Genomic DNA, 12397 nt, shown 5'->3' with positions numbered 1-12397 from the left:
CAGCAGGAGTGCATCCAGGCCAGGTTATTCGCAGGGAAAAGACTTCTCTAGTTTACAAACAAGAGAGGGATTGGGTATATGAAGGCCAGGAGGAGGTTTCATGTAAACCTTCTTAATCAAATCACCATGTAAAAAGGTTGTATTAACATCTAATTGGTAAATGTGTCAATTCTTTATAGAGGCAAGGGCGATGATGGTTCTAATAGTGGTCATCTTAAAAACAAGACTAAAAGTGTCAAGATAGTCAATTCCTGCAGTTTGAGTGTATCCTTTAGCCACTACTCTAGCCTTGTATCTCTCTATACTCCCATCAACATTATGTTTTACTTTGAAAACTCACTTGCAACCTATGACTTTCTTATCATTGGGCATATCAGTTAAAATCCAAGCATTGTTTTTCTCAAGAGCCTTTAACCTAGTGTTAATGGCATCAACCCAATGTTGATGTTGAATTGCTCCAGCATAGTTGTTAGGCTCAGTATTGGAATTGATGGCTCAAGTATAGTTTCTATGGTTGGAAGATAATTTCTCATGGGATAATACTTTGGACAGGGGATATTTGACAGCCTTCTTACTTATGCATGAGACGTTTGTTCATAAAGAACAATGGTAATCTTTTAAGTAGTTAGGTGCATTCCTTTGTCTAGAGGATCTTCTTAAGTTGCTACTAGTATTATTTTTGTTATCAAAAGATTCATCATGGTGGTTTAGTTGGTAATCTTCAATGTCTAAATCATGAGCAGTGTCTAAATCATGATTGTCATTACCTTCTATTCTAGGCACCTCATCAGGACAGTTAGAATCATGACTTATGTTGTGATCTAGATAGTGATCCTTGATGCTAAAAGATGATGTAGATAGAGATATATCATTGTATTCTCTGACTAAATTCTTGTTATCATCAAAAGGAAAAACAGTTTCATAAAAGCTAACATTTCTAGATAAGAAAGTTTCTTTATTCATGTAATCAAATATTTTGTACCTTTTTATACTAAGTTTAAAACCAAGAAAAATACATTTTCTTGCTCTAGGATCAAGTTTCTTTCTATTGTTAGTCAAAGTAGAAGCAAAACTTAAACAACCAAAGACTTTAAGATTCAAAAAGTTTGGTTGAAGATTATAAAGGATTTCATAAGGAGATTTCTTGTCAAGAAAAATGGATGGCTATCTATTTATCAAATATACAGCATGAGTAGCACCATATTTCCAAAAACATTTTTGGTAATAATGATTGATACATAAGAGTTCTAGTCACTCTTAGTATGTGTTGATCTTTCCTCTCAACAATTCCATTTTGTTGAGGGGTCTCAACACAATTTTTCTGATGAATAATCCCTTTGGAACTATAGAAGTTCTCCAATCTGAATTCAGGTCCATTATCAGACCTTATGGCTTTTATTTTACTGTCAAATTGGTTTTTAGTCATATTAACAAAAGATTGAACAAGCATAGATGTCTCAGATTTGGCTTCTATAAAGAACAACCAAGTATGTCTAGATTTATCGTCCAATGTAGTAAGAAAATATCTATGTCCTAAGATAAATGGAATAGAAATATGACATCATATGTCCATGTGAATGAGATCAAAGACATGGGTAGATTTATTATTATTGTCATGGAAGGATAATTTTCTTTGTTTAGCATAATGACAGATATCACATGGCTCAGTGTTGGCTTTAGTATTTATGCAAGAAAACATTTTACTCAATATGGCAAGCTTGGCATTGGAGGGGTGACCAAGTCTTTTATGCTACAAGTCATAGCTGCAATGATTGTTAATCTCAGTTTCCCCAACATTATTAACTAGAGTATTGAAACTGTAATGTAAATTCTTAGCACTAATGATGTATAACCCCCCTTTTGTCTCAATTGCACCAATCATCCTCAATATGGACTCTTCATGTATCACACATTTAGAGTTGGTGAAAGTTAACTTCCAGTTAAGGGTAGAGGTTAATCTGGAAACAAAAATTAGATTAAAACTGAAGTTAGGAATATAGAGAACATTGCATAGACATAAATCATTTGAAAAGAAAATGGTTCTTGCAATGTTACTCACAACCTCATTTTCATTAGGCAGTCTAGTCTAATTTGAATAGGATCAATTCTCTTGAAGAATTGGAATTTTGATAAACAGAAGCAAACATGATCAGTTGATCTTGTATCAAGAACCCAATCCTTTGATCCAATACCACAAGCCATTAGTTGAGGATTACCTTGACTTAGAGAATCAACATTGGCAACTTGATTTGTAACTTGATTCACTTGGTGATTGGTTGGCTCCTTGATCATAGCTAAAATAGCTTTTTGTTGATTAGTAGTAAAGACTCTTATGTTTTCTTTGGTATCTTGATCATTTTCTTCACTGCAACTAACAATATTGTTGATATTGTTTTTCTTCTTACAGTGAGGAGGAAACACATGTTTCTTTTAACAAGTGTCCACAGTGTGATCAACTTTGTTACAATAGGAGTAAATCTTGCCATTAAAACTTCCTTTTCCTTCATTACTCACAAAATCTCTTCATATGCTAGTGTTAGTGAAGGTTCCAAATCCTCCTCCCTTAGACTTAAGCCTACTAGGATTCTCATTAGAGGTATTAGCAAGAATCCTTACATCACCTAATTGGTCACTTACATCCAGAAATTGTCTTTCTTGTTGACTAATAAGGGAAATTTTTTGTTTATGGATGGCAAAGAATCCATTAGCATGATTTGTGATCTAACAGCAAAATAGTTCTCATTAAGACCTCGCAAGAATCTAATGACATAGTCATTTTTCCTATAGGATCTAACAATCCCAACAAGTTTAGAGTCACATTGTATTGGACATAATGGTATGAGTATGAAATTATCTAATTCTTGTCATAGCCCTTTCAAATGTGTGTAATAAGCATCAATGGATAGATTTACATGCCTTACACTATAAATTTGTTCTTTTAAATCACAAATCCTAAAAACATCACCTTGACAATATTTTTCCTTTAGATCTTCCCAAACCTCAAGAGATGTATCCAACCAAAGAATGCTCTGCAAGATTGCTTTGTCTATTGAGTGGTTGATCCAGGAAAGCACTAGAGTATTACATATATCTTATACTGCAAATGAAGGATCTATTGTACTGGTTTTGGAAGAGATCCATCTATGAATTGCATTTTGTTTTTGGTCTTTAGAGCCATCATCATGGCTTTTGACCAGAAATGATAATTGATTCCTATTAATGGAGGAGACACCAAGCCCACTCCAGCATTTTTATTTGGGCTCATGTAAAAAGGGGTCAAGGGATCACTGAGGGGGTTGATTAAGGCAACAATATTTATCATGACTGATAATGAAAAGAACGAATAAGCAAGAAGAAGAAGATGATGGAGAAATATCAGAGTAGAAGAATGCACAACAGAGCATCTATTGATGCTTTGATACCAACTTAGAAAATAAAACTCCAGCAATGCACCTTGGTTATTGAATGCAAGAGAGAAAAGAGAGAAGAGATTGAAGATAAAAGGGAAAGAGGAAAAACTGAAATTTTATTCTATATTGAAAGTGAATTGATTACAAACTAGAAGCATCAACATAATATATAGGCTGATTCATAACAACCTTCTAACTAACTATAACAAACTAATGTGAAGAAGGATTGCACATAAAATACATAGTAATGGTATCCCTAATGTATAAATTCGGGTTCCTTGATAATGAAAAAACAATTGACTTAAATGTTGACTTTTAGAATTTCCCTCAAGACTTAGAACCATTGATTGTTGATCATGCTTGGATTCATGATTGAGCATGTCTTGTCCATGATACTCCAAAGGTGTGCCAATGCATTGAGAAACAGGGCCCAAGTTCAAGTCATGATGATGCGTCAGGGATGTTGTCTTGACTAAGGAGTCTGCATCATGTTGCATTGTCTTGGCTGAGATGACCAAGCTTCCAATCAAAGTTGTTACTCTATGCTACACAAGCTTGATCAAAGAGGCTGAACTGGAGTATGCATTTGGCTTGACAGAGGCTGCAATAGCTGGAACATCATGCATCACATCAACATGATCATGCATCAACCTACAAGAAATTGGCTTGTGAGATTGAATTAAGTTTAATAGAAACCATATCAAAATTGTGGCATGATGGTCATTTACAATTTAAAATTTTAAGTTCATGGATGTATATATAATATGGGGAAGAAAAAAACCTTGATCTTGACTTGACAATAAATGATGAAAATGTAATAGTTTAGGAAGTTTGGAGCTAACACAATGTCTTTTCCTTACAATAAATGGAAAGAATGAGTTATCCTTATAAGTTGACATGAATTTATATGTTATGGTAAGAAATTTTCATATACTTCGTTTAAGGATAAAGTTCAACAAAGAGCATGAAAAATGAAACTAACATAAAAGGGATTGAATTTGCCAACTTTCTTTAAAGTTAAATCTTTTAGCAGAATAAAACTAATTTTAATCAATACATATAAATTCAAATGATTAACTTGTATGTTCTATTCTTCAATGTTGTTGAGGTTATTTATAGGTGAAATATTCAATATAATTGTTATCATGGTCAGTGGAACTTCGCTAGAACTTCTTCTTGAAATTAATATCTATTGAGATTTATCTTCTCTTCATCTTAATTTTCTCTTCTACTTCTGGAACGACATTAATGCTTGATAGTTGTCCTACTTTGAGTATTTAATATTTCATAGTTCTCAAAGTTTTCTAATGAAAGAGAGAACATGGTTATTCAAATCTCAAAAGGTGATGACCAAGATTTTGAGTTCATCGTAAACAATACCTAAACCTACATTCAACTATTCACATTCTTCTCAGTTAATAAAGCATTTCACATACAATTATTCAAACAATTTGATATTTTAATCAATAAAACTTTCTAATCCCAACACCTTTATTCCAAGGGAAGGTTAATAGAAGTGTTTTAATCCTATTCTAGAGAAGATTTGGCGCATGGCTACTTGGAAATCTATTCTACTCAATAAAGCAAGTCGTGTGTGTCTTGCAAAGTCTATTATCTCTTATATCCCTATTTACAACTTATGCGGTTACCCCAAAGTGTTTGAAAATGCATTGATAAGATGACGAAAAATGAGTCTTAATTTGGTGAATTGGGATGTTCTCACGAAGCCAAGGCAGGATGGTGGGCTTGGTATCAGGGATTCTATAACTGCCAACATTTCCCTTCTTGGTAAGATGTGATAGAAAATGATGAGTAATAGTGATAAGCTTTGATGTTGAATTCTACAAAATAAATATTTGGGAGAAAAGTCCTTGTTATTTTCTCCTCAAAAAGCTTCAATTTCTTATATATGGAGGAATATTGTAAAGGCTATTCATGTGTTCTATGAAGACTTCTCTTTGCATATGGGAAGTGGGGATCGATCACTGTGGTATAATAATTGGTTAGGCTTGGACAAGTTATGTGCTTATATTCACTTCGTCAACATCTCAGACACTCAACTCCAAGTGAAAGATCTTTGGAATAAGGGCAACTGAGATTTTAGTACTCTATATACTATGATTCTTTCGAAGTTAAAAGCCTTCATTTGTAGTCACTTTTTGCCAGGTTCTTCTATTGAGGATGATGGCTAGATTTGGAATTGTAATACATATCCTATACTACGAAGTTTGGGTATTTGTGGCTTATTTCTCATGAGAATGAAGATGTTTCTTATTCTGATGTTTGGAGGTTGTTGTGGCATTTGAGAATTCATAAGAAGGTGGTGAAATTGATATTGTGGCTTGGGTTTAACGAGGTTTTAGCATCCAATGATCTTCGCCATAAAAAGGAATATGTCTTTAGATTCAACTTGTATGAGATGTCAAGCAGGTATTGAGGAAATTATGCATATTTTTAGGGATTGTCCGAAGTCCGCTTTGATATGTTCGAGACTAGGGTCGAAATCTTCGTCCTTTTGGGTGACTCAATCCTTCTGTTGTTGGATTTTGGAGAGCCATAAGGACTGGAGTGGGTTGCTCTTCTTGACAGGTGTTTGGTGGGCATGGCGATGGAGGAATAAACTCTATTCTTTGGGATTGTCCTTGGGATATCAATTTAGTTGTCTGTTCTATTCACCAAGATTTTTGGAAATGACAATATTTGGGGGGAAATGCTGATATTGAAGTTGTTCAACCCATGATCTGTTGGTGTTACCCTAAGCTTAATGTTGATGGTAGTTGTATCATTAGCTCAAACATAATAGGAGGGGGTGGTGCTCTTCGAGATCATAATGGGAGGTGGATATCAGGGTTCTCTACAAACTTTAGTAACGACTCATCAATATTAGTGGAGCTGATGGTTATGGAACGAAGATTGGAAATGGCTTGACACTTGGTACCAGAGATTCTCTTCAAATACATACATTAGAGTTAATGGATTTAAATGAGTATCCAATAATTATCTGTGATAATTAAGGTATTCAAATCGATTATTTATATCTAATAGAAATTCATGGATATTGGATAGATACTCAATCGATTCAAAAAACAAAAAAAATCAAAATAACGTTCTTGTTTTTTCAATTTCATTTAATATTAAAGAAAACTAAATTTAAGCAACAAATTTATTCATGATTCTCATTCTCACTTTTAATTTTAATATTCTATTAATTTGATATCAATTATATCACATATTTATATAGTTAATATAATTTTTTTTTAAGTACGTAACATATATAAGATATAAGTATGATAACAGTAAAAGTAAAAAAAAAAAACATATATAAGTGTGAGAAAAAAATGTTTATACTTATATTTAACTATCATTGACTCTCACATAAAAAAATAATAATTCAAATGAATGAAAGGTGAATGATATATAAACCTACAATGCATAGATAAGGGGATTAATTTGGTTATCTAAGAAGCCGTAACCCTAGTATAATAATAAGAATGATATGAGTGGATGGTGTAGGTAGATCTATTGAGTTATTATTACTTGTTTGGTGATTCAGGCGAAGATGAGAGGAAGGAGTTATAGCCCATCTCCGACTCCACCACCACCACCTCATACACATAGGGATGGCGGTGGTGGAGGAGGAGGAGGAGGAGGAGGAGGAGGAAGAAGAAGGGGTTACAGCAGCAGAAGAGAAAGTGGTAGAAGTCCAAGTCTGCCACCACCACCACCACCACCACCACCATCACATAGAGATAGAAGGGATAGAGGGTACAGCAGAGACAGAGATCTTCCAACAAGTCTTCTCGTTCGTAACCTCAGTCATGATTGCAGGCCAGAGGATATTCGAAGACCCTTTTCTCAATTCGGTGCTCTTAAAGACATTTACCTCCCTAAGGATTACTACACTGGGTTTGTTACATCATTACTCTCTCTCTCTCTCTCTCTCTCTAAGGATTATTTATCATATATTATTATTATTATTATCAACACACAATACATAAAAACATGAATTTCCATCTAGGGCATACTATTATAATAGAAGTGTGATTTAGAGTTTTGAAGACATCAATCAAGTAAGTAGAGACTAGAGAGTACTTGGTTGTGAAGAATGAATGAATGAATGAATGAATGAATGAATCATCTTATTCCTACTTCAAGATTTCAAGTTACATGATCATTATCATCAAGATCGAAGCTTTTCAACTCATCTTATATTTCACTCACAATTAAAAGGTCAGCAGCCTAGTGCTACTGCTTGCTTGCTTTATTATCAATCATCAATAATACTATTGGCTTCGGGCTATTTCGGTAATGTTTTATGTACAAACTTCCTATCTTTTATTCAGACTACCTCCCTGTTGTGACTATGTTTAGATTTTGCTTCTGTTTTGGCAGAGAACCCCGTGGTTTTGGTTTTGTCCAGTTTGTGGATCCTGCTGATGCCGCCGATGCTAAACATCACATGGATGGTCAATTTCTTCTTGGTCGTGAGTTGACTGTTGTCTTTGCTGAGGAGAATAGAAAGAAGCCAACTGAGATGAGGACCAGAGAAAGAGGGTAGGCTTTCCCTATATATATTTAGTTAACCTTCCACCATGCCTTGTTCATAACAATCCATGATTGTATTCTATTTTCTCCCAAAAAATCTTAGAGGTTTAATCTTTATATTTTGGAGCCTTAGAGCTTGATTTATGATAAACTTATATTAAAGCCTTGGAGGCTTAGACTTATTTTGGTTGTATGTTATGGGTGCTTATTGTGGTTATATCTTCAATTTGGTGTATTTATATATGTAGGCTATAAGTTACTTCTATATTATTTTCTTAGTTGTAGTGGCTATCCCGTTATAGTGTTTTTGGGGTAGGCCACTATCCTACTGTAGTATTTTTGGGGTCGGCCGGCCGCTATCCGCAATTGACTACCTAGGTTAGCCCCCCTTTAGGGATGAACTCTACTTTAAAAGAGCCTTATTCAATTGTAAAATTGTAGTGTTATACCTCATTTCTATGCAGTTGTCTTTAATATTTTGCTTATTGCATCACAGTGGTCAAGTGGAATTCTGATTGTCTATTTTTAATGTTAATGCCTTCATAGGGGTCGATCTAATGATCGAAGAAGGTCTCCTCCTCGCTACTCTCGATCACCCCGCTACTCTCGATCCCCACCACCACGTCACAGATCTCGCAGCCATCACTATTATTCTCCTCCTCCTAAGCGACGGGAATATTCAAGGTATCTTGCCAGTAATTATTCTTGTTATATTTACTGCATGCATTCTTTTTCAAACAATGCCTTTTCTCTAGTTTTTATATATGCCTTTCCTCAATTTAGTTCTTATTTAAGATTCATGGGCCTATATTATTAGGTTAAAGTTACCTGTTGTATAAGTATTTGTGTGGGACTTTCTTCATGAACTATGGTCATCAATGTGCAAGTGTTATTAGCAGTTTTTATAGAATAATTGGCAACAACACTTTTTAGTGTGAAAAAAACTTAAAACAAACTGGTCCTAGTTCAGTTTCCTTTCAGTTGTTTGATACATAAGCTGTTTTGTAGGTCTGTGTCACCTGAGGAAAGAAGATACAGCCGAGAAAGATCATATTCACCGCAGAAAAGAGAGAGGTCATACTCACGGTCTCCACCACCCTTCAATGGCAGTGGCTCAAGGAATCGAAGCCAGAGTCCAGCAAAGGACCCCCCAAGCCGGAGCAGAAGTCCCACCCCAGACCGGGAATCAAGCCGTGGTGCTAGGTCTCCCAGTCCGTGATAAGGGGAAAGAGACTGATTTGGAGACTGTTAGATATTGAATATTGGTTGAATATTTGTTGTTTCCTTAACTCTGATAAAATGGAGTTGGATTTTTAAATATCAGAGTTGTTTTGTTGCTTCAGTTTAAACATGGTAGGGCAAATTTAGTTATTAGTTTGGACATTGTTTTGAAGTTTGTTAGTATTTTCCGTCTGTTTTTTAGTTGGATAAATTGCTGTGGATTGTTGTTAATGTTGTCCATCTATACGCTTTGGTGTTTTTTGCGTTTAAACTTTAAATGTTTGCTTTTATATGTTTTGGGTTCGTCAAAGTTGTTCATGTGCAATGCAATGAGCTCCGGAGTAACACTGGTCATATTTAATTTGATAAATACTGGTATACTTTATTAAGTTATTTGCTGAGTAAATACCTTATTTAATAAACCAATGAATGAAGTTTGCCTTTAAGAGTGGGTTCTAATAATATCTGATACAAAGTAGCAATCAACTTAAGAGATGAAGGTAGAACATTAAGGCTTGGTTGTTGTATAAAATATATAAAATGATGTTATGGAATTAGTGTTATTTGGAAACGTGGAGCGGGTAATGATAAACAAACCTTTAAGGTCTCGAGACAGAGATTGTTCTTTTCCTCTTCCTTCTCAACCAATGAATACATAGTCTCTTCCTATTCCTCTTACAGCACACAAACACAGGTTAAGTATCCTTTATTTCTCTTCATCCCATACTAATATTATTACTTTCGATGGGGAAGAAAGGGAGAAAGAAGAGTCGTGTTTCGTCCATTGTGGTTACAAACAAGGACACTTGTACTGCTACTACTGCTATTGCTCCTCATGTTTGCCCTCATATTCTAAAAGGTGTTAATTTGAATACATTCTCTGCTAACATTGCCTCTTTTCCTTCTTCCATAACCTGTCAAGATTGTAGTAAACGAAAAGGAAAAGGAAAATGTAAAGATGCAAATAAGAATATATGGGTTTGTTTGAACTGTGCTCATTTTACATGTGGAGGCCTAGGTCTCCCTACAACCCCACACTGCCATGTCCTCACCCACTCAACACAAACACGTCACCCCTTGTTTACTCTGTTTGATAAACCTCAATTCTGTTGGTGCTTTCGTTGCAATATGCCTATCCAACACACTGATCAGACTAGTCATCTTCTATCTCATGCTCTCAACTTGTTCAAACAACATTCATCCCTTAAATCACCGCCCAATCCTCACATTTCTCCTACTTCAGATATTCAATCCAAAACTCTCATCACAACCGCTAGTTCATATGGACGAGGTGGTTATGTAGTTAGAGGTATGCTTAATCTTGGGAATACTTGCTTCTTCAATTCAATCATGCAAATTCTGCTAGCTATGGATAACTTGCGTCACAACTTTCTCAACCTGGAAGCTCCTGTTGGGGGGCCACTACTTAGTTCCTTCAAGAAACTGTTCATCGAAACAAACCCAGGATCAGGACTGAAAAACATTATAAATCCTCTAGCCTTTTTTTTGTTGTGTATGTTCCAAGTCTCCACAGTTTCGAGGATATCAGCAGCATGATAGCCATGAATTTCTCCGTTGTTTACTGGATGGGTTGAGTACGGAAGAACTAGCTGCAAGGAAACATAATGTGACCAATTCTAATAATACTCTAGTTCATGCTTTATTTGGGGGTCAGATATCTAGTACAGTATGTTGCACTCATTGTGGGCATTTTTCAACCGTTTATGAGCCTTTTTTGGATCTTTCTCTTCCTGTTCCAACTAAGAAGCCTCCACCTAGTAAGGCTCAACAAGTATCTCGAACCAAAAATACAAAACTTCCACCAAAAAAGGGTGGAAAGAGTCGAGCCAAGGGTAGAAAGGATGTGGGTCCCTTACCTACCCAAAGCCTATCAAACCAATTATCCGGCCCTGCTCCGTCAAACACATCATCAGTTGTTGCAGAGATGTTGGATTCTTCTGGTGATTCTACTGTACAAGGTTCTGAAGAAATAAGCAATACAGCTGATAAATATGACTTATCTTCACCTAAGTTTGTTGCTGTCGCAGAGTCTCAGAATACTCAGCAGGTGATTGATAATGCTATTAAGAACATGCTCGCTTCATGGGACGATTTTACATGGCTGGATTTTGTTGAAGATGGAAACGTGGCAGGTGAAAGTGATTTCATTTCCCAGGAGGATACTCTGGAGGTACATGATGCTGAAAACAACAATGAATGTTTAAAAGAATTACATGTACAGGTGGCTACCTGTGAGTCTCATGGTCCAGTTAATTTCCTTAAGGATAATGAGGAAGACCAAAACCCAAGACCAGATTCTTCTTTAGAAAATGGGTGGAAAGATGAGGTTCCATTACAAGTTCAAGGTTCAGAAGTGCTGTTACTTCCATATAAGGAAGAAAGTCCCTCTGCTGGTGAGATCATTGGTAAAGATGGTGAGGCCTCCTCGTCTGTTTTAGACCGTGGTCAAGAAGAATTGGAGTTTGATGGCCATGGTGACTTATTCGATGAGCCTGAAGTTGTTGTTGCTGGGCCTGCTCCTAGACCTACTTTAAGTGGTGAGGTCGTTGGAACAGGTTTTATTGTTGGAAACAACAATGAGTCTGAACCAGATGAAGTAGATGATACAGATTCTCTGGTCTCTGTAGGGAGTTGCTTGGCACATTTTATAGAACCTGAGCTTCTCTCAGATGATAATGCTTGGTATTGTGACAACTGTTCTAAACTTATCCAATGTCAAAAGATGAAAACAAATAAACTGGTAAAAAATGTATCCAATGGAAATGAGACCAGTGGTCACAAAGAACCAGGGCATGCAGCTTGTTCTGTTAAAGTCGGAGGCCTTGGTAATGTAGATATTGGAAATGGCGAAAATGTAGGAAGTTCAGTTTCTCATGTTAAAAATGGCATGGAACTTGAAAGGGGTCAAATACATGAGTTGAGTACAAATACTAATGATAGGGATCATGGCGCGTTAGAGATGAAAGATAAGCATAATGAGGAATTAGAGTATTCAGGTTCTCATAAAGCTTCCAACAAAGAAAGTTGCAACCGTCAAGCTGCTGATTCTTCTAGTACTTTGCATATGAGTGACACTGTCCAAAAAAGTGATACTTGGATGTTAGGTGAATACAACAAGGATTCAAATGAACACAATGAGGAAGAGGCCAACTCTAAAAGTGTGAAAGTGAAGAGGGATGCTACTAAGAGGGTCCTCATTT

The 12397-nt window shown here is 35.8% G+C and overlaps 1 protein-coding gene and 1 pseudogene across 1 annotated transcript; both read left to right on the top strand.

The window, feature by feature from the left end:
• Positions 1-7125: 7125 nt before the first annotated feature.
• Positions 7126-9466, top strand: LOC109341833 (serine/arginine-rich SC35-like splicing factor SCL30A; the record flags this gene model as incomplete). The annotated part of the gene is given in 4 exon segments (XM_019579806.1): positions 7126-7316; positions 7803-7964; positions 8502-8639; positions 8964-9466. Coding segments are annotated over 4 exon segments (702 nt in total), but the record flags the coding sequence as incomplete, so codon positions are not given.
• Positions 9467-9920: 454 nt separating this feature from the next.
• Positions 9921-12390, top strand: LOC109341832 (annotated as a pseudogene).
• Positions 12391-12397: the final 7 nt, after the last annotated feature.

The sequence above is a fragment of the Lupinus angustifolius genome, unplaced genomic scaffold (genome assembly GCF_001865875.1).
Source record: "Lupinus angustifolius cultivar Tanjil unplaced genomic scaffold, LupAngTanjil_v1.0 Scaffold_706, whole genome shotgun sequence".
Classification (NCBI taxonomy): Eukaryota; Viridiplantae; Streptophyta; class Magnoliopsida; order Fabales; family Fabaceae; genus Lupinus; species Lupinus angustifolius.
The sequence above is the reverse complement of the archived record's forward strand: the minus strand, read 5'-3'. Positions and strand labels throughout refer to the sequence as shown.